The sequence below is a fragment of the Mastigoproctus giganteus genome, chromosome 14, assembly GCF_048544385.1.
Source record: "Mastigoproctus giganteus isolate SK-2022 chromosome 14, ASM4854438v1, whole genome shotgun sequence".
Taxonomy (NCBI): Eukaryota; Metazoa; Arthropoda; class Arachnida; order Uropygi; family Thelyphonidae; genus Mastigoproctus; species Mastigoproctus giganteus.
In genome coordinates this window covers 1,998,840-2,022,657 of record NC_143588.1, presented here as the reverse complement: position 1 = coordinate 2,022,657, position 23,818 = coordinate 1,998,840, and the positions used below count along the sequence as shown (strand labels likewise).

The 23,818-nt window shown below is 38.8% G+C and overlaps 1 protein-coding gene across 1 annotated transcript in view; it reads left to right on the top strand.

The window, feature by feature from the left end:
• LOC150074948 (USP6 N-terminal-like protein) overlaps nt 1–23,818 on the top strand; it is a 300,409-nt gene that overhangs the window by 148,748 nt on the left and 127,843 nt on the right. Inside the window, exon 8 of the mRNA XM_090389250.1 lies at nt 22,463–22,572. Within this exon, the coding sequence (XP_090245376.1) occupies nt 22,463–22,572 (110 nt within the window). The remainder of the gene's footprint in view (nt 1–22,462; nt 22,573–23,818) is intronic.

Here is a 23,818-nt window from a genome sequence, read left to right as displayed (position 1 = left end):
TGTAGAGCAGTTATCATCATTTAAGGACACAAAAGGTGATGTTGTACACTATAATGATATTAAGAGTAGGAGATCTGAGGACTTACATAGCGCGTTTTTGGGAAAGGGTTGGGAAAACTTGCAAGTTAGATTGAATTTGAAAGTGTGCAATTCTACCCACACACACAAGTACCCAGACAGGGAACATGTTGAGAGCCTTGTAAAATAATTCGGCACTGGAGAGAATATGCAAGGCTTATGGGGCTAGAATTTTTCTCAGCATGGTCTGTGCTTCTTAACAGGTGAGACTGTGTTTACATACCCTTAAATAGAAGGGGTGCAGGAATAATTCTGATGCTGCCGAGGCAGTGGTAGGCATGTCGGAAAACTGCTAACTTGGGGGAGAATACACAATTTAAAAGATGAACTAGAGCAAGCAGGGTGAAAGTGATCCTTGTACTGCTTCTATTAGAACATGTAGCAGTCTGGGAAGCAAGATGGTGGTGATTTCAAGTCCTGCTGTGGATCATCCTAGAAGAAGTAAATACTTGGATTCTATTAGTACTAAGTTTAAAAACAGGTTCATGTATACTTGCTTGTACACTAATGCTAGGAGCACTTTAATTAAATTTGATGTACTGATTAAGTCATCAAGTGCAGGCATTGTAGTGATATCAGAGATGTGTCACTCAGACATAAACGATGCTGAATTTGAATATAAGGAGTACAGTGTATACAGAAAAGGTGTCAATGGAACCAGCAAAATCTACAGGGATAGCTAGCATGTATTTCTGCTGTATTATTCACTGCACTTGTTAGTTGTTGCATTGCATCTTCAGTTGAGTGGCCTGAGTTTAAGCCAAATTGTTTTCAGATTGCAAAGCTGCTGTCTGATAATTGTCAAGTAGCTAGTACAATACCAGTCTCTCCAGGAACTTACCCAGCACAGGTAGAAGAGCTATTGGCCAATAATGTCTGGGCTTGGTAAGTGGTTTCTCCATTTTTTTTAAGATTAGCTTCAAAAATGCATGTTTCCACAGGGTGGAGAATACCCCCATGTATTCTCCCCAATGAATACCCCCAAGGCAGTGATTGTACAAGCAAAGCAATTGGTCTGGGAAGGCCGAAGCAAATTTCTTAACCTCCTTCCCCCAGTAAGTCTAGTCCCAAGGCATTTGTTATTTTTTGTGCAATCTAGAGTGGCCTCTAGTTCAACAAGGAGAAGGATGATGGAGGGCGGGGGATTCTGTCTCGTTAGAATAATAGGCTAGATTATTATTACATATTTTTTGCTGGGCTTGAGTCAGAGCTGTATCTTCATGCATCATATACAATGTGGTATATGACTCCCCAAGGTCAACATTCCCGCTTGTCCCAACCAGCTGTTGCCAGGACCCATTTCCTGTGCCTTATAAAGGTTGTGTAGTTGTTTATGAGGGCCTTGTAGGTTTCCCTTAGGAAACCTACAAGGCCCTCATAAACAAACCTACATTTTGAAGGTAAAAAGTAGATTGCCTCACAAATTAAGTTGGCCACTCCTGCCTTAGGGCATTAACCTCATTTTCAGGCCAGGTAGTTCTTGATCTCTGAAAGTCTTTCCTCACCTGGTGGACCCCTTCGCCAGAGGGTTTCCAGCTCGGGGAACCACCAAGGGGACTGCATTTTTCTTTGGCTTCTTTTTCACGCATAGACGTTATTACATGCATTTAGCATTATCTGAGCTATATTTTCAGAGTGACTTAGTGGTGGTGAGCTGAGTGAGAGAGTTTGGTTGAATTCTCTGCAGTGATTCTCTTAGTATTTCCCAGAAGGTATTCAAGTTAGCTTTTTTTGATGTTGTACCTTGTAATGTCATAGTTAAGAGGGGTCCTCCAATTGATGAACAAGATTGAAGGTTATGGCTCTTGTGATCAGAGATAGTCCAGGCATCACCAGTTTGTTATTTGAGAGGCTGTGGAAGCAATAGCCAAACTAACATCAATGTTTGATTCCCATATGAAGGAAATCTTCCAATTTCTGGCCATTTTGAGTACCAGTATATAGCCCTCAGGCAGGCTGAGCCAGAGTCTGGAGTGGCAATTGGCATCCATTGTCACCAGAGTTATTGTTAGAGCTGTTTATAAGTATTGTAAATTAGGAGAATGTCTTCTCCTGGCCTGCAGTAGATAGACCAAGATGACACTGAGAACCAAGGTGACTAGTAGTATGTGCACATGCCGCAAAGCTAGTACATAGAGAATTTACTTTAGTCATTGTTAAGGTGGTATTTCGTATCATTATTTCCACTCAGGTTGTGTCAGATGTGGTTTCCACCATCCTGGAGGAGCAGGGGTAATCCCTGACCATACTACTATGAGTGTATGGTTCCTGGACAGTTAAGATATCTATATTTTGTTCTTCAATTTTGAGTTTCACCTGGTCAACTATGGTGTGAGCTCTTTTTTGCATTTAATTAGAGGCACTTCAGTGCTGTGTGAGTTTTGTAATTATCCATAATTTATCCTTGTGTTTTTTACTTTAACAGCTCACTGATAAACAGGGCAGTTCGAATCTTGTACAGAATGCTGATAATTTAGTTGCTCCATCTTGCAGTTACTACACTTTGGCTGTGTATTTCTTGTTTCATAGTTATTATGTGTGACCTGGAATAGCACAGTGACCACACATGCTTTCTTTTTGAGAGCACGTATGGGATGTGTGACCAAATCTCTGGCAGTGGGAACACTTTAGCACTGCAAAGTGTTTTTTGAAGCAGTAACTAATCCATCCAGAGTATATCTTGCCCTGAGCTTGTGGGTTCGAGCCCGTGACCACCAAATACGGAGGATGCGGAAAGGTCATGAAATGACCACCGCATATCCCCGGAGCAATATGGCCTTAGTTGCTAATGCTCCTAAAAACAAAACCAAACCAAACCCTGAGCCTGTGGTATGTTCCACACTCTTGTGGAGACCTCAAATATGCAATTCAATAATCCTGATGCTCTTGTTTAGTTGAGTGTTTTATGACCATTTCTTTGACTAATTTCGTAGAGTGGCATTTCTCAAAATTTTTATAGTGTGTGTGTGTGTGTGTATATATATATATATATATATATATATATATTCCATCAGGGTTTGAAATGGAGTATCTTTTGCTACATCAAACAAAATAATAGTGTATAGTGCGTTTGTGTCTAACGGCACTAGGGGTTTTCCCCCATCTCCGCGTTGCTTTCATTGTAGGTGTAACAGTTCATTGTAAAGGCCAGAGATTTAAAAGTGTATGGATTTTGTAAGTGTAGTGTTGTGTATGGTTGTTCCTCTGGCCATTTAGCCGCTGGACCCCTGCTGGAGCCCAACATTGTGCACACTATGCCTCGTGGAGGCAGACCAGGTACCAAGTAATTTTAAGTTTTCACTTTGGCAGGTCCTGCCACCTTAATTTCCTGAGATTTCAGTGGCAAGGACTTAAAATAATAATATGAATAAAAAAATAAATAAAAAAATAATAATAAAATTAAAAAAAAAACGGGAGACACTTAACTTTAGAAAAACGATGTGGTTGAGGTTTCAATTTAGATTTAGAAATTGTTAATTTTGATTAGTCGTATGGGGTTTACGCTGGCATATTAGTCAGAGTAGGGGGGGAGACTGAAGACTGGGGGAAAGACAGAAGTATGGGGTCGATAGGGAAGGCAGTCCCAGGTAGTCAGTAAGGCATGCCCATGCCTCACCAGGTGAAGTATATGGGGTGGCAAGGGAGGGAGGAGACAGGAAGACAGTTTCCCCTCTCCCCCACCAGGGAGAGGAAAAAAGAGATTGCCATTTGGCTACATGGCAGCAAGGCAGCAGCAGTCGTAGTGTAGTCATATAAGATCATGTCCGGTAGTAAGAGTCTCTCATGGGACAGTGTCCTGTCCACGAAGTCTTTGTCTTTGGTTCTCTATCTTCGGTTAGTACATTTGTCAGTTTCACTTAGGTCTCACATTTGTTGGTACATAGGGAGGGTTTCTTGGTTCCAGTGTTGGTTCGTATCATTGTAGGAAGTGCATCACTATTCCTAGACAAGACAGCTAGTATCTTTCGCATAATTATCATTCCGGGATGTGTCTGAAAGGATGTTTGGATTTGTTATCTGGCTGGTCGTCTTTCACTCCTGGTGTATTGCATTTAGCGTTCTCCTTCTTCAGAAGAGTTCTTGAGTGAAGTTGGTCAGGGCTCTGTATTCCTCCTCTGAATCCAGTAGGTGAAACGCTTGCCTTTTGGGGAGGTATCTTATACTCGTGATTAGGATGCTCCTGAGATCCATCCTAATATATAACTTACTTTTGTTGCAATGATATAACTTACTTTTGTTGCAATGATATAACTTACTTTGGTTGCAATGATATAACTTACTTTTGTTGCAATGATATAACTTACTTTGGTTGCAATGATATAACTTACTTTTGTTGCAGCTTCCTGTTCATTTTTTTGTTGAATAAAAACACTTTAATGTAGAGATAATTTCCTAATGAGTTGATCACACATTGCTTTTCTTGCATCACTAGTTAAGTTTTCTCAATGCATAGGGTGTTTATTGTGTAGTGTCTTTTAATGTTATATTCTTTAAAAACTGACACACATCTCTATTTTTAATGCTTGTAAAAAATATTTAGTTTTCCATTCCTCATTAAATGTACAACACTCATCCTCGATTTTTCGTATTTTACTCATTTTATGAAATATACAGGGATAACAAAATTAAAACAAAAAAGTCACAAAGTATGCTCAAATTATAAGCTAATAAGATAAGCTTGTCACAAGTTCAAAAGATAAATCCAAATCAAAATATCACAATATAACTTAAAACATCAATTCAACCCAGAAAACAATGCATGTGTTAGCGATCACCGACTAATCCGGTTAAGTGGTAATCCACTCACCTAATCAATGTCAGATTTTTATATGAACTTTGCAAATCCACACGTGAGAACACTGTGAGTGACAAACTCCATACTACAGGGCTGTCTGACTCGAACTGGAGGTAGAAAGTATGGATTCACGTTCCTGTTGTTCCACGTGCATGTGATTACTCAGTAATTTTGTCAAAACGGTATTTCTCGGCAGTTTCCATCATAGCATTGTGAAGATAGTATTGTTGATAGTATACAACTATCACTGCTGATTTCATTGTATTTATTATAGTATGATAGTATTATATGATACATGATAGTATTCATTATCTTGATAAAATTGCTAGTGAAATGACGGCACAAGACAGGCCACACAAAAAGCAGAGGCAGGCCGCACGTGACCTGCAGGCTGTAGTTTGCCTTGCCTGCTCTATAAGCTTCCTGTTTGTATCATTTGCACTTCTGATACTAATGCTGCAGTGATGAAGAAATTTGCAACTCAGCTAATGTCTACACAAAGCGAACTCAGTGATCTAATTCGTAATAGGGCTGACAATACAGGAACCAGTAGCAGGAAGTGATCACAGAGTTCTATGGTGGACGATGAAGAGGGAGGTAGCAGTAGTTAAAGCAAAGGAATGGGTGATAATTTCAGGAAAGGAAATTACCGTGGTTTAAGATGCTAAATGGCTTCTACAGGGTGGCCACTGAAAGACTGAAGGGTTTGAAAAAGCCATAACGTGTTCATTTTTAATCTTTTTTATTTTCTTTTTTTACAGGTTATAGAACATCCCTTGGAGAGATTAAAATGGCTACATATGATGTCCAGCAACGAATAAAACTCGTTGGGATTTTCTATTCCAGTGAAAGATCAATTATTGAAACTCAGAAAAAATACCGGCAACATTTTAAAGTCCTCCTAGTGATAACATGATTCGGAACCTAATCGCCCAGTTCGAAAGAACTGGATCAGTCGGTGATCTTCCGGGAAGAGGTCCTAAGTGCACTGTGTGCACTGACGCAGCGGTGGAAGCTGTACGGCAGAGTGTCCTTGAGGATCCCCATCTGCCTCTACCCATCGTCGCTCTGCTCAACTAGGCATCGCCAGAACATCGCTTCAGAAGATTCTGAAAGGGTGGTCAGTCTTTCAGTGGCCACATTTTAATCTCCAAGGGATGCTCTATAACCTGTAAAAAAAAATAAAATAAAAAAGATTAAAAATGAACAAGTTATGACTTTTTTCAAACCTTTCAGTCTTTTAGTGGCCACCCTATATTAACTGGGTAGGTACCTCAGGAGAGAAAATACAATTGAATTATGGTATACCTTTAAAACATTAATCAGACAGAAACCTTGAATGCATATATACCATTAAAAAAATACTCCATGAGGAAGATTCCAAGTTGGATGAATAAGGAAGTTGCCAGATTACTTGAGCAGAAAAAGATGGCATGAAAAAGTTACAAGAGCAATAAAAAGTGCTGAAGCAGAAATAGTAATGTTTGTTTATGGAGTGCTGCCACAGACCATACAGTAATACATGTACCGTACTACTGTTCTGAAATCCAAAAAAATCCGAATTTCGAAACACAACCGACCAAAGGGTTTCGAATAAGGGCTTGTGGACTTGTATTGCATAAGTACCATTTGTCTCCACCAGATCATTACACTGCCTGTCAGCTTGTAATGGTTATATCCCCCCTTCCTTTTGTGCAGTGGGGTTCAAGAGTCATGTTGAATATGCTGCACCTGTCTATATGCAAGGTGCATTTATCAGATTGGATAACTCATTTCCAATCATCCACTTCTGGTGCCTGTTTCTGCACTCACTTTGGGTACAGTTGCTTGCTACAGGCTGTCATCTGGTGTACTTAGGTGGACCATCAGTTGCGATAGCCCAAATATGCTAGTGCCAACATTTATACTTGTTGTACCAATTTTGTAATATATGTATAGGATGGCTCAAATGTTGCTAACTCATTTGAAATTACTATAACTTTTTAAATTTTTAATGAAAATAAAGTATGTATGACAATTTGTGTTGCTTGGAAATTTTATTACGTCATTATTTAAAAAAAGATAAAAAAGAAATAATGCCTGCTATCGTTGTTTTGACAAATTTTTGCTGTAGTGATGACACTGTCTGTAATTTCAGTCATTAATTGATTAATTTCATTCTAATTGTTGTCTTTTAACTTGTCATTGTTTTGTGGTTTGTCAACAAACACATCTTTTAGATAATCCCACAAAAAAAAAAAATCAGGGAAGGGAACATTATTAATTGGGTGACTAGACCAGCCATTTACTGTCCCTGAAGCATTGTTTCTCTTGCTGTGTGAGCTGTGGTCTGATCCTGTTCATTTCTTCAAACTATACTGGTGTGCAAAACTTAAGAACCAGTCAGGTTTTCATCTGTAGCTTCTCAAGTGGCCTATTGTTACTATTGTAACTTTTGTTACTTATTCTCGGTGGATACCACCACCCAGACAGCACCATTTCAAAGCTAGTTGGCTTTTCATCAGATAAGGGAAAAGCATACCAAACGAATCTCGTGAGGTATAGAAGTGATGAGGGAAACAACACCAATACAACAACGGAAACAAAAACGGCAACATAGCACTGGCTGCCATGATACAGATGCATTACTGCCAAAGATGGAACAAAGGGAAGTGGTGGTCCTCAGTAGGAGATATGGCCACCCCTAATGTCTATGCAGGTTTTGCACCGCCTGGTCCATACTTAGAACAATGTTGTTAAGTTCTTGCGGTAACATCGTCCATTCCTCTGTCAGAGCCATCTTCAGCTGGTGAAGATTTTCTGGTGGGTGTGGACGTGCCGCTAGGCATCTCCCCAGAGCATCCCATATGTGTTTGATGGGATTTAGATCAGTGGAACAGGCAGGCCAATCCATACGAACAATGTCCTCACTTTCCAAAAGCATATCAACAGCTGCAGTGCGATGGGGTGTGGCGTTATCCATAAACATGAACTTTGGGCCAATGGCACCTCAGAAAAGATGCACATGGGAAAGGATTACCTCAGTACAGTAGTGTGCACCAGTTACAGTACCACCTTCCAGTATCTGGAGTTGTGTACGTCCATCCAAGATAATGCCTCCCCAGACGAGAACACCTCAATCGCCATATCGATCCCTTTCAGTGATGTTTGCGGGGTGATACTGTGTGCCAACCTCTCGCCAGATTAGCTGACATCCAGAATCACTGCTGAGACTGAATCTACTCTTATCAGTAAAGAGTACCTTACCCCATACTGCTGTCCAGTCCTTGTGTTCGATGCACCACTGTAAATGGTGTCTCCGATGGGCAGGTGTTAAAGGGATACAATGTACTGGCTGTCGGGCAAACAGTCCACCTTTGTGGAGTCGCTTAGCCACAGTAAACCGCGATATCCTGCATCCTGTGCAGCTGGTTTGCAGTGGATCCCGCTGTCTGGTGTTGGTCCCTCTTGGCCTGTAGGAATATATAGCAGTCATCATTGGGCATTGTTTTTCGTGGACGACCACCACTGGTTCTTTGAACAGCTGTACATGTTGTACTATGGGCGATATCGAACGCTGCAGCCACACTCCTCGCACTTTGACCTTCCTTGAGCTACCCAATTATTCGACCCCAGGTAAAGTCATCCATATGTTGTCTACTTCGTGCTCACCATCCGGTAATTTGCACATAACTGCTGCTTTTTTTCTGTTTATGTGAGCCCTCACATCACGATCAACACGATTCAAATTTTTGCATGTGCACCAGCTTTCTACTGGACAGCCACAGATATGCAAATCGCCACAGGCTGTTTCGTTTGATTTTGTGGTTGTAACTTTTAGAAATAGTGTTGGTCCTTAAGTTTTGCACACCAGTGTATATTTCTCTGAGTTGATGGTTCAGCATTTTCATTAAAACTTACCTCTACTTGCTCAATAGTCACTCGAGATGTGATTGATCCTGGCAATCCACTACAACTTGCTTTCTTACCTGTACCCTCATCATTAAATCGGGCAACAAGTCTCCAAATAACCAAACATTCTGGTGCTGTTCACAAGTCAGCCTTGACAATAATCTCTTTGAGTGGTTGTTTCTAAAGAAAATTCTTTCACTTTCCCTTGTTGCTGAACAATCTGACTGAGTCATGCTGTGTGGGAAACAGGCCACAGTCTAGTAGGTTCCCTACCCGAGAACCACTCGCTAACCATTAGAGGGTAGGATATCAACCCCCTCCGGGGACCACCACTAGGTGGACTTGCTGACCCCTTTCCAGGGTGGGATTGACTCACTGTCCATCACTACAATCTATATTCTTTTACTACTCTCATCACTTAGTTTTCTAGGGAATGCCTTCTCCCATTCCCAACTTACTATCCTCTTATCCCCCCCACCCAAACATTCCAAACTTCTCCCACTATTACCAATTCCTTTCACTTACTACTTATCCCCAGTTACCCTGCGACCCTATTTAAGAGTTATCAATAGTAGAGCCTGGCATGCCTCCATGCTGCTAGGGATGGGAGTTAGGGGGTGCTAGACCTGGTGTCTGGTGCACCCTGGCTGCTATATGCCTGTTGGATCTGGCCAATGGCAGAACATGCTCTGTTGTTGGCCAAAAATAATGGCTTGGGCTTTGCCCAGTGCTGAGGATTCAGCAGAGAAGGGGGGGGGGGACCCTGGAGCCCGAAACAGTGATACTAGTAATCTGAATCTGTTGCTGAACTGTAGCTTTCCATGGTAAATTTCAAAGGACTATCGGAAAAAAAAATTAAAAGAAATTGTTCATAGTGTTTGTATTTTTTTTCCCTCCCTGGTTTACTGTTGTTACCAAATGAAGATGTAAGTTGTCTGCTTGTTTTGCTATGCTTGCAGATATTATATAGGTGTGAAGCAGGTCATGTATAACCATCACTGGCGGCACCAAGTTTTGCAGTGCATATGAATCCTATTTTTGAACCTATCTGCAATCAAAACAAGTTGTGGACACCTCATTTCTGCTGTGTAGTCGCTGGTCAACATTATAGGGATGGTATCGTAGCAGTTGTAAGTGTATGCTTTTTTGCTACGTACCTTGAATGTTGAATGCTCTTGTGATGACTGCTAGTTTTGTATGATGGGTTTATCAAAATTTAAAAAGTTTGTGAATCAAAAAGCTGCTGAGTATCCCAATATACTACCCTTTATCACTCTGGTGCCACACAGTGAAGACCTGCCAGTTTCCAAGTTTGTTGTTTTTATTCATATAAGCAAAAAACATCAGTAGAAGTTGTGTGTTGCAATTGATTGAGTTCAGAAGGCTTCCAAATGATGTGCTGTAATACATGTGAATAGTCAACCAAGGAGTGCCATAAATGTAAAGGCAGGTGAAATTAAAAACTACTTAATATTGGTACATTGATTGAATACAGGCAGGCCTTGCTTAACGCGAGTTCGATTAACATGGTTTTCAGTTACCGCGATTGGAAAAAATGATACCACTTTTTACTTTACGCGATTCAAATTTCCAGTTAACGCGATCTTTTATTTCTGATAGTTGAAAAAGATTCGAATCGCGCACTAAATGTCTGACTGCCAATAAACAAGCGTTTGTCCGCTTCCCGCCTCAGTGTGTTCCATCAACTAAGTAGACGTGTTACTTGTTTGTCTCCACCTAATAAAGTCACGTGCAGACGTATTTAAAAATTCTAATTTTCTACCCCTGTTAATTATGAATAAAAGAAAGAGTGAAAAACAACGTGATTGTAATAAAAAAAACGAAAAGTTATTACTTTAGCTGATAAACTTGAAGTTATTAAAAAACATGAACGTGGTGCAAACCATGCGAAAATCGTAAGAGATCTAGGATACAGTGAGTCTACCGTACGAACTATCTTGAGCCGTAAGAACGAATATAAAGAGAAAGGTAAAGTTTCATCATCTTCTTTTATCTTACAAAATACCAGAAACAGAACTCTAATAATGATTGAAATGGAAAGTCTTTTATCAATTTGGATAGAAGATTGCAATCAAAAAGGAATTCCATTATCTAAGGACAATATTCAGAGCAAAGCTATTAACCTTTTTACTAAGCTCAAAGAAACAAAATATCAAGGGGAGACTGAAATGTTTGTTGCTAGTTCAGGGTGGTTTGGACGTTTCAAAAATCGAGCACGACTGCATAATGTTAAAGTAACAGGGGAAGCTGCTAGTGCTGATGAAGATGCTGCAGCCAAATTTCCTGCAGAATTGCAAAAAATCATTCAGGATGCTGAATACGACGATCGGCAAATATTTAATGTAGACGAAACGGGCGTATTTTGGAAACGGATGCCAACTAAAACTTATTTGGCTGCAAATGAAGCATCACAACCTGGGTATAAAGTCTCAAAAGATCGACTAACACTTTTATTAGGAGGTAACGCGGAAGGTGATTTTAAATTGAAACCCATGCTTGTGTACCGTGCACAAAATCCTAGGGCTTTAAAAGGATACAGCCATCGCACTCTTCCAGTCATTTTTCGTTCAAATATAAAAAAGCATGGATGACCAAAGCCCTATTTGAAGACTGGTTTACGTCTTATTTCTGTCCAACAGTTGAAGCCTATTGCAAGAAAAATAATCTTACTTTTAAAGCTCTGTTGCTTTTAGATAATGCACCTGGACATCCTTCTGCACTTGGTGACTTAAATGAAAATGTGAAAGTTGTTTTTTTACCGGCGAATACGACTTCGTTATTGCAACCCATGGACCAGGGGACGATTGCAACTTTCAAGGCTTACTATCTCCGCAGAACCTTTGCACAGGCACTTGAAGCTATAACAGGAGATAATGCAATTTCTGTACCAGAATTTTGGAAAAAATATAACATACGATTGGCCATTGAAAACATTCATGCAGTATGGGAAGAAGTGACAGCCAGCCATATGAGAGCAGTTTGGAAGCATCTTTTACCCCACGCAAACGATTTTACTTGCTTCAAAGATGCAGTTCAAAAAGTTATTGAAGACATAACTAATATTGGTAATGAACTTGGTTTCAAAGGCTTGGATGCGGCTAACGTTCGAGAATCACTGAATTCGCATTTAGAACAGCTAAGTGACAATGATCTCCTTCAAATAGAGCAACAGTGTGCGCACAAAGAAGCTGAAGAAAAAGAGTGTGAGCCAGATGAAAATGTTACCTCAAAGGAGATAACGGTAAAAGAACTAGGCGAAATCTTTCGTATCGCAGAGAACCTTAAACAAAAGGTAATGGATGTTGATCCTAACATTGAAAGAAGCATGTTATTTCGCCAGGGCCTAGAGAAGCTTGTTGTCGGCTATCGGAAATTGTATGATGAAAAAACGAAAGCCAAAACTGTTCAAACGACTGTGTTCAAATATTTCTGTAGCAAATAGTTAGTTTCTCCATTACATATTTTGAACAATGAACATTTAATTCTATAATTTTTATTATCTTTTACATGGCATGCAGTTAAAAAGTTATTTAAAAGGTATTATTTAAAAGTTATTTAAAATTCTTTATGGATATTCCAGAAGGTCAAGTACCAATTATAATTTTTCCTATTGGTTATGATATTCGGTTAACGCGTTTCCGTTTTGCGCGATGCGCTCGCGGGACGAATTAATTGCATTAATCGAGGCCCGCCCGTACTTTGGAGCAATGTGTGTCATTTGTTTATAGACTGGCATAGGGTTTTATTTGTTCTTTGCTTGTGTTGAAGTTGATTTATGTACATGAATACATTTTTTATAAAATTTTAACATTTATTCTGACTTACAGCTCATTGCAAAAGTAAGTGTTTGCATTTTATCAATGAATTCAAAACTTAATTTTGAGCCATTATTTATGAATTTTTGAAATACTGGAGATGTTGGAATGTTTATTTTTTCAACATTCCAAAAATTACGGCACATTGAATGGGTTATCTCAAATTTAGGTGTCAACAAATACATTAACCTTCCAGAGAGGAGCCTTCAGAATAGATGGGAATCTAGTGAACAGGATAATTAGGATTATATCTCAAGCCTCTTCAAGTAAACCACAGCATTTCCTTAATTAGCAAGAATTGGATGACTTAATGAGAGACTTGGATCTAACCAAATCCTTGCACATCATTAAAAGAGTGAGTATACCATCACTGGTGGCACTGCTGGATCCTAACTAAAAGATTGCCATATACAGAAAGAGACATATCATTTATGTAATTACACTATTGCAGAATCTCTGTACTGTTGTTTTGACTTTAATTGGTCTTTGTAGAGAAATTGTTTGCAATCCGAAAGAGTGATGTCTTTTCTTGGACATTTCAAGTAAAAGTTTGAAAGCTGTGTTGCTTCATGTTGAGAATATACAACCATTGATTGCTGTTGCACAGGAATCAATGTGCAACATTCATTCCTGTTCATATTAACAAGACTATAGAAATGCAAAGCATGTGTTGAAGATCAAATATGACCTGTGTAAATGGGATGACTCTGTGGACTTCAAGATGCTGGGGTTCTGACTTTGCATGGTAATTTCGGTTAAGTTTTTTTTTTTTATTTTTTTTTATGTAAACCCCAAACACGAGAGGTATTGGAACCTATAGTACTTAGTACCGTGCTTGGATTTGGAGGTTGAGAAGATGAAAGAAGATATTTGTTGACATTGGACTTGAACTTCTGTAGACTGTAATTTTCAGGAAATACGTATGAAGGAAGGTTGTTGCAGAAAACGGCAGTTGAATGAATAAACGAGGAAGATAAAAAGTTGGTTCTGTGAGTTTGAAGTTGGACAGTAAATGGATGTTGGCTGGCGGTGGCACACGTTCGGACTATTTTGAGAGAGAGAGAGAGAGAGCAGGAATTATAGAAGCCAATTCAGAAGAACAGTGCCCACGGAAGTATCTGTAGAAGAGGCATGTAGCAGAAACAGTACGTCTATGAGATATTGAGTGGAGAGACTCTGTTAGAGATGAATCATTAATTAACCTAACTGCCCTCTTCTGAATGGAATCAAGAAGCCTGAGAGAGGTTTTGGGGGCACCACCCCAGATGTGGGAAAAATATTCCATGGCAGGGCAGATTTGCGATTTATACAGAGTGAGCAGCTGTTTGGAAGAAAAGTAACGCCGAGAGCGAAAGAGAAAACCAAGTTTTTTAGATGCAGAGGAAGCAATATTTGTAATGTGCTTGTGCCAAGAGAAATTAGAAGTCAGGGTAATCCCCAAAAGAGATATATCATTTTGCCTAGAAATTGGAGTGTCACTAAACATAAGCATAGGAGCGGAAGAATCCTTTTTGCAAGATATAAGACAAGACTGAGTTTTAGAAGTGTTGAAATTAACTAAGTTGCCTTTGCCCCAGTGGAGAATTACCTGGAGATCGGCATTGAAGGAATTGGTAGCAGATTTTCGAGAAGTTGAAGCTGATTGAGCAGGGCAAGGGTTCTCAAAATGGAAAGTGAAATGCAATGTGCTATCATTGGCAAAACTATGGATAGGATTTCCAGTCAATGGAAGAAGGTCATTAATATACAAGAAGAAAAGAGTGGGGGAAAGAACTGAACCTTGGGGGACACCGGCATTAGTGGAGAAGTTAGAAGACAAAGAGCCATCTACCATCACCCTCATTGAGCGATCAGAGAGAGAACTGGATAACCAATTACTAAAAACAGTTGGCAGACCATAAGATGGAAGCTTGTTTAGAAGACCGTTACGTCAAACACGATCGAAAGCCTTTGAGATCTCAAGAGCAACTACTTGTGTTTCACCAAACCTTTCCATTGAATTAGTCCATAAATGGGTAACATAAGCCAGAATATCACCAGTGGATCGACACTGACGGAATCCATACTGGTGATCGTTGATCAGACGGAAGGTTTCTAGGTAGTTTAAGAGTTGGCGGTTAATTGATTTCTCCATTACTTTAGAAAGAGTAGAAGTAATTGCAATGGGACGATAATTGGATGGGAGGGATTTGTCACCCTTTTTAGGAACTGGCTGGATATGAGCAAATTTCCAAGCAGAAGGAAAAACACATTTGGAATAAGAAAGTGAAAAAGGTGGCAAAGAATAGGAGTAAGTTCGGGAGCACAGGTTTTGAGAACAAGTGGAGAAATACCATCAGTATCTGGAGCTTTCTTAGCATCAAGATTCGTCAAAATCCTTCTGACATCCTTTTGACGGAAGACCACAGGAGGCATTGAATGGAGCATTTTGCAAATGGTGGGAGGTGTTTTACCAAGATCATTAATACATGAGTTGGAAATAAAATGGGATGGCAGCAGGTCAGCTTTATCCTTGGCTGAAATGACAACAGAACCATCTGATTTGGACAGAGGTGGGAGCAGAGATGGGCAAAAGTTGCGGCCAGTAGCTTTGGCAAGAGACCAGAATGCTTGGCTACCATTAGGGTAAGAAGCAAGTTTTCTACTCTTAGCCTGTTAAACTCTAGTTTGGACTGATTAATAACTGCTTTACAATTGTCGCGAGCTTTGGTGTAGGCAGAAAATGAAACTGAAGAATTAGAAACAAACCAATTAGGATATGCAACATTCTTCTCTTGAACAGCTTTAGCATATTTATTGGAAAACCAAGGTTTAGATAAAGGACAAGATTTTAAAGTGGAGTGTGGGATAAAGGATTCCATTCCTGCAAGAATAATTTCACTGACACGATCTGAGCAAACGTTGACATCAGAAGTTTTGAAACAGTAATCCGGCCAAGGAAAAGAAATCTCGCAGGTCATCCCATTTTGCATTCTTGTAATGCCAAACAACACGAGGTTGGGAATAGCCATGAGATAAAGGCTCCATTGGAGAAGAGACAATCACCAAGTTGTGATCTAAAGTGCCTAAAGGACCTCTTCACTTCAACTGTGTACTTAGAAGGGTTGTTTGTGAGAAAAAGATCAAGAGTGTTGGCTGTATTTTATTTTATTTTATTTTATTAATAACAAGATACACAACAGGTAACCATTAACAGTGTATCTGAGATCAGATCAATAAACATAATAACAATAATATGAAATCCAACAGGACGATAAACATTGATATAGATTCAAACGATAAAAGCATATGTACAAAAGAGGATTGTATTAAGTTAAGTTACCGGTAAAACAAGTAATAATTAATCCGTTAGAGAATAGAAAAATAATATAACAAATAAAAAGCTACAATAATTAGATGTGAGCTAGTCACTTTGCAGTTTAAGAGAAGAGGAAAACTTGTGGATTGAGTTCATCAGTGATTGGGAGTTGTCAAAGAAGTAAATGCGAGAGTCATTTGCTGATTTGCTGATTCTGTTCAGTGGACTGAACTTCATTAAGTCCGTGTTGGCAGAGTCAAGGCGAAACGGTGTAAGGTTCCTGACTTGTCTACAAGGAGCATTGAAGTTTATTTTACTCAGGATATCAGATGCTTCGTAAATTCCAGTGATTACTTTGGCTAGAAGGGCGATATCAGCAGTAACTCTTCTAGCGTACAGAGGCCTCAGATGAAAGTAATCACACAGCGATTCATAATACACTGAGTGATAGAATAGAGGATTGCAGTACGTAAGGTAACGGACAAAGTTTTTTTGGACTGCTTCAATTTTGTTAGTTAAAGTCTTTGTGTGAGGATTCCAGATGGGTGAACTGAATTCAAGGATTGGCAGAACAATAGTTTTATACAGGATAAAACTATACCTTTATACAGGTATGATTAGGATTGTCCTTTATTATACCCCTTTTATATGTCCTTTTATACCTTTATACAGGTATGATTAGGATTGTCCAGTATTCTTGTAGATAAATGAACAACCTGTGCAAGGTCATTAGTAATTGCAAAAGCCTCAGCATCTTGACCAGCTGGGTCAGTGTGACTAGAAAATGGAAGCCAGCTGGAGTTGTGAACATTAAAATCACCAAGGAAAATTACCTCACTGTTAGAAAAGTTGGACTGGAGAAAGTCAAGTTGCAAAGAGAGGAAATCAAAGAGCTCCAAGTGATTAGTGGACTTGGGAGAACGGTAGAGACAAGAGATGAATTTTACCCAATGAGGTAGAGAGATTTTAAGCCAGAGAAGATCAAAGAGAGGAGATTCCAAATTGCCAAGTCGCTGACAGGGAATATCAGAACGGACATATGCACAAGTGAAAGTACCACTTTTGAGGCAAAAGGAATCATACAGCAACTAATTTGGGCATCTGAGATGAGCAGTAGTTGAATCAACCGATAACTGAGATTCTGTCAGAAAAAGTACATCGGGTTTGGCAGACTGCAAGTGGAAATGGACATCATTGAGATTAGAATTGAGACCATTTATATTTGTGAAATGAATTAGGGAGTGTTTGGGAGGTTTAGATCTTTTCTCAGATAAGCTTACTCTATTAGTTTGACAATTCATGGTGTATTCAATAGTAAGAAAAAGTGGGTGGGGGGGACATGCTGTATGAAGTAATGAAATTTTTGGATATGGCGTACACATGGTAAGAATATACCCAGATCTTTGACATAATGTGGCCTCGACAATGCTCCCTGCATACACACTACTCAGACTCCCTCCTGTCACTATCTGGCAGAGTAGAGGTAGCAATATTATACACTAGCTGATCCGGAAGCCTCCTAGAGAGTTACCAATAGGTTCGGTCTGGTGTACTAACTAACGGCCACCCTGCGAACACCGTTTTAGAGCTGTAACCTCGAAATGTAAGGAATATTGGGTCTCGCCACGATGTTCATCATAACCTCAAAAGTCATCAATCATTCTGCATGATGGAAGAGGTAGTGAAGGGTTGACTGGAACTTAGCTCTAGAGACTAAACATGGGTTCCACCACTTCAATCCTCCAATAAGCAAAGTGGTCGTATTGCACCGGTTGATGAGAGTCATCTACCACCTTGTACTGCCTGGTAACATAGAGGGGCAGCATTCTTTCATGTGGTGTGGAAGCCACACCTCGACCCCTGTTTACGTTGGTTCACACCTGGGTGGTCACCCAGTATGTACTTGTGCATGGAGGTTATACCCAGGATTACTAACAGTCCCACCATTGTGAAGGTGCAAGCAGAGGATTTGGTTGCACAGACCATCCGGACTTCGCTGAAATTGGGTCCACTTGACTTGAGTGTCACCCGAATATCGGTTCCATCAGTGTTTTAGACTCTCAGGTAGCAAGTACAGCTTGTCTGGCATATCTGAGAGAATGTCTGTGACAACCTCAAGGACCAAAGTTGCCTTGCTTCTCTCCTTTGGGACAGCAAGAATTATTAGAAAAAAATAGTATTAGCCTTGTAGTGGGAGGAAGCCACAGGCTTTTGCTGCACCAGCCAAAAAAAAAAAAAAAAAAAAAGGTAAATAAAAAAAATACAAATTATGCACTTCCCTCCCCATGTAGGTAATTATCCAGTTGGCCTCTGAATTTCTTCAAACTATTAGCCTCAGCTACCTGCAGAGGCAACTTGTTCCAGTAAAGAACATCTCTCTGGCTAAAAGAAGACATCCTATAGTCTAGTATAAACATCTTCTCCATAATTTGAATTTATGGCCCCTTGTTCTGAAATTCTTTATAACAGTGAAAACTCTGCCTTCATTCAATTTACTAATCCTTCTCAGAGCCTTATAAACCTAAGTCAGATCCCCCTCTAAGATGCCTGGTTGCAGGCTCTGTAGCTCACATAATTGGAATTGTCCTTGTATGGGCACCTTTTTGCTGAACTCGCCATTCAAGTTTCCAGCTTTGGATCCTTTCAAGAAAGTCAATATCTTTTTTTCAGATGAGGTCTCTATACTTAGACACAGTATTCAAAAGTGTTCTTACAATTGCTTTATACAGTGGGATTATGACCTTCTATCTACAAGATAACATTCAATAACTCATCAATAGGATGTGGCGCCTCCGTAGCCAGGTGGGCAGGAGCAGCAGTGCATAGCACACGCTTCTTGATTAGACTAGAGTTCGAGTCCATGACCACCATATACGGAGGATGCGGAAAGGTCAGGGAATGACCACCGCATATCTCCGGAGCAATATGGTCTTAGTTGCTAATGCTCCTTAAAACCAAATAACAAACAAAACATCAATAGGGTGCCATAGGCTTTCCCGGCCGCCTGTTCACTGCTCAGTAAACTTCATATCTGCCTGTATCATAACTCTCAGATCCCCTTTCTTCCTCTACTGTTTTTAATTCAATCATACCAAGTATATAATTTTTTTTTTCTTTTGGGCAAGTGTATGACCTTGCATTTTGTTACATTAAAACATAGCTGTCACTTTTCTGACCATTCTTAAGCCTGTTCAAGTCACCCTGAAGGAGCACTGCTTGGCACTGGTTAGTAATGACTCTTCCATTTGTAATGTCATCTGAAAATTTTAACATCATGCACTCTATCACTCATTGATGTAATTTATGAAAATCAAACAACAGTGGCCCAACATCTGATCCCTGAGGTACTCCACTTCTGATGTTACACCAATCTGAAGAATATCCATTGATCACAACCTTTTGTTCTGCATCCACCCAGTAATCCTTGAGTATGGGCTTGGCACACCCAGGGTCCTGAGCTGGATATGATCATTTTTCTCTTTCTTGGTGATTCCCTTCTACTTTCTCTCTCTCTCTCTCTCTCAGAGTAACTCGGGAAATTTTTTTTTTTGGCTTGTGCTGCATAAGCCTCACACTTCCTTGCACTATATGGCTAATAATAATAATGTTGTTCCAGCTATACAGTAACTGCTCATGAGGGACTGAGTCAAATGATGCTTTGCTAAAATCCAAATAAACTATGTTGAAATTGTTCCCTACATCATCTCATGAGTAACTGTGTCAAAATAGTTTACTAGGTTAGTTAAACATGATTTTCCCCCCTTATTAAAACCATATTGTATGTCCTTCAGAATGCTCTTTCTTTGTAACCCTGGATTGAACTTGCTTCGAAGTACTGCTTCACTTTTAGAATCACCTTTATGTATTGGCAATATGCTGGCACGTCTCTAATTGAAAGGAATCTTTCCCATAATTAGATGCCGTCATAATTAACCGTAATGGTTCAGTACACTCTCTGGCTGCCTCACTCAGAATTATTGGGTATATGCCATCAATCAACTTCAGGATCTGTACTTGCTTTAAGCTCAAAAGTTTTTGTAATAAAGTCATGTAATTTCGAAATTACTAATTTCACGTGACTCAGCCTCCCCTCACCATAAAGGGTCTTTCATCAGTAAAGAAAAGTAAATTTTCTTAAATTTTCTTCGGTGCTTATAAGAAAAGAGAACGGTGTGCCAGAATTGAGTTGGCTTGGTTTGCACATTTATTTTCTATAAATGTAGTAAACAATCTCTTGGTTCTGAGAAACAGTCTTGCTTCCAACACTCCATATCAAGCTGGGGCTGGTCAAACAATTCGTTTAAGCATTCTATCCTGAAGGTGACACCTTCAAAATATACAATCTATTTTTCCCAAATTGTCTGATGTAAAAGTGAAAGCTGTCATATTTATTGGTCCACAATTTATTGTTTAGCTGTTTTGTTTACTTGTAAAATCATCCAAATGCAAAGTACTGCATATGGGTAGAAGTAACCCCAGAGAAACGTACCAACTGTGTGGTACTGCACTTAAGGTGGTAGAAAATGAAAAAGACCTGGGAGTAATTGTGCAGTCAGATATGAAGTTTTCTGAGCAATGCAGACAGGCTGCTAGGGCAGGTCATGGGGTTTTGTCAATGATATATAGGAATTTTGCTAGCAGGGAAAAGGAGGTGATTGTCCCTCTGTATAAGGCAATGGTCAGGCCACGCCTTGAGTACTGCGTACAGGTCTGGAGGCCTCATTTTAGGAAGGATGTAGATTTGCTTGAGCGTGTAGAGAAGAGCAACACGATTGGTGAGGGGAATGAAGGGATTCTCTTACCAAGAGAGACTTAAGTTCTGCAAATTGCAGTGGCTGGAGACTAGGCACCTGCGCGGTGATCTGATTGAGGTCTATAAGGCCTTGAATGGGTTGAGCACGCTGAATTCTGATGGGATCCTTCCACTTGTTCAGATTACGAACCTACGGGGACATAAGTTCAAATTAAGAAAGGACAGATGTAGAATAGATGTGCGGAAATTTGCCTTTAGCCAGCGGGTGGTTAATTGCTGGAACAAACTTCCATCTGTCGTTGTGAAAGTTGATAGGTTAAATAAATTTAAGGAGGAACTGGACAGGCATTTGGAGGGAATGGTGTGTGTTTTTTTTTTTTTTTTTTTTTGGCTGATGCTGCATAAGCTCCTACACTTGCTTTCTTGCATCATGTGCCACTACTACTACTAATAATAATAATAATGTTTAATTTCTGTGCAGAATATTTTGTTCTGTATAGAAGGTAAGTGTTAATAAATTTTGTATAGTATTTTTTGTATGTTCACTTTCATTCATTTCTGGACAAACTATTGCTTCTGTGCAAAAACAAAATTGTATTTTTGAACCTTTTTTTTTTAAATTCATAAAAATACTAATCCAAATAAACAGAACTTTTTGAAAATTTGTTATGTAGTGTTATGCAATGAAATTTGCTATGGTGTATAGGAGTGCCTCCTTAGCCAGGTGGGCAGGAGCAGTAGTGCGTAGCACACGCTTCTTGATTAGACTGGGGTTCCAGCCCGTGACCACCAAATATGGAGGATGCTGAAAGGTCAGGGAATATGACCACCGCATATCCCCGGAGCAATATGGCCTTAGTTGCTAATGCTCCTAAACAAATAACAAACGAGCTATGGTGTATCTGCACCTTTTCATCCCACTCAAAAAAAAAACATGACACAGCACAACAAGCGAATGTGAGCATCCTGAATCTACACATTTTCAATTGCACTAAAGTTGAATCTTCATATTAAAGTGTGAAAAAAAAAAAAATAATAATAATAAATATAAACAAAAATTGATCTATTAATGCATGCAAAGTAATAAGTTGCAGGAACAATGTTATATTTATTGTTCCCATATTTCTGAAAGTGCCAATTATTAAAAAAAATTATAATATAATATGATGCGATATAGTATTTTCTATAAATGCAGTATGCTTTCGAAACAATCTCTGGACAAATATGTTTATTTTTTAGTACATGCATTTTTCACATACCTTTCTTACCTGAAAGATCTTAAGTGGAAATAAAAACTGTAGGTTCCTCTATTATTGATTTTAAAGTCAATATTTAAGTAAAAGTGGAAATTTACTACTTTTTTATATTAGAAAAGTGCATCAGAATTTATGTGAACATATAATGGTCCTTTTGATTTAATTTCCAGTGATATTGATTATAATGAAATTTTGGTGCACTGAAATGATTTGTGCACATTAAAATCCTGTCTTGGGGACTTTTTTAATAGCAGAAGATGGTTTTTTGAATATTTTCAGTTATATATAGGATAACATTGTTAAACTAAGATGGATTAATATTAAACCTTGGTCTAACATAAATTAGTTACAAGAATTCACTGATTTCTAAAAGTGTATTTCTCACTTAAGAGAACTTAAGTGAGAAATACACTTTATAGTTTTCTTTGGAATATAGTTCTCCTTCAAGTCTTTCTACCAATGTATAAATACATAGCTCAGCAAAAAAGCAAATTTAATTATGAATAAATTGTTTATGCTTTTTAAATTTTTCTTCATGCTTTTATCTTATTTTAGGAAATGAGAGATCGTGCCCGGAAATGGTCATCAGATATTCGCCAGATAGATTTAGATGTAAACAGGACTTACCGTAATCATCTTATGTTCAGAGAAAGATATAGTGTAAAGTGAGTAAAATATGCCTCTCATTTCACATGGCTCTTCTTTAATTCAAAGTAGAAATACTAATACATTAATCTCAACAGACAGTTCAATTTATATTTAATGTGTAGATAACAGCTTTTTATGTTTTATAAAGGGCTGATTAAGGATAAAGAAACATTTTGAAACTGCATAATGAACTGAACATTCTGAGTCATCTTGGTTGATGTGGTTCTCTTCTTTATTAAAGTGAATTGTAGGTCTGTAGGAGAAGGGGCAAATAAAAAAGTCTTAGCATTATTTTCTTACATACCATATCTATAGAAGATGATTCGACTTTTATATAATCTGTAGACTTCTGGACTAACAATGGATGCCAGTATTGACACCAATGCTGATCTTTGATAACATTAAAATTCTGATAATATACTTGTTTTATAATTTCTTCAGTAAAGTGTAAATTAAATGTGGCCTGAACAACTAGTGTTGTTTAAATTAAAAACACTTGACGGAAGAGTTTTTTTTTTAGTTGAGGCACATTAAAGAGCATTTTGCCAAGAAATATACCAGCTTTTGTTTCTGAAAGCTATTTTACATGCTATAATAATAATTAGCAAACTAGAATCTTTCTGAAAGCTAAGTCATCTTCTATAAATATAATGTGAAACTAGAAGTAAGATTCTAATTTCAAAAAAATAACAACAATAACTTTATTGTTGTTGTTTTTTTTTTTTTTTGCAGATTAGGCTTAGGATATGAGGAGATATGACACTTTCATAAACAGACAAAGCTCCTGTTGAAAGTTGCATTAATCAGGTTATTCTAATTCAGGAAGATCAAGATAAGCTAAGTGGGTGAGGCTGAAAAATGACAATTGAGGTTTAACATCGATAAATGCAAGGTATTGAATTTGGGTAGCCGAAAGGCTGGAATGACATACCATTGGGTTGCACCAAACTCAGAATACTCGATATGGAAAAAGACCTAGTAAGTAGTAATTTCACAGTCGGACAAGAAGTTCTCTGGGCAGTGCACACAGGCTACTAGAGCAGCCCATGTGGTTCTCTCGGTAATATACAGGAACTTTGCAAACAGTGACAAATAATGAGTATCCTATTGTATAATAATATCATATTAGCATTAGTAGAGGCATATGATGCAAGAAAGCAAGCTTATGCAGCATCAGCCAAAAAAAAACACCACTCCCATTTCACCCCCTCCGTTCGTTCAAAATACCTGTCCAGCCGAGCCTTAAATTTATTTAGGCTATCA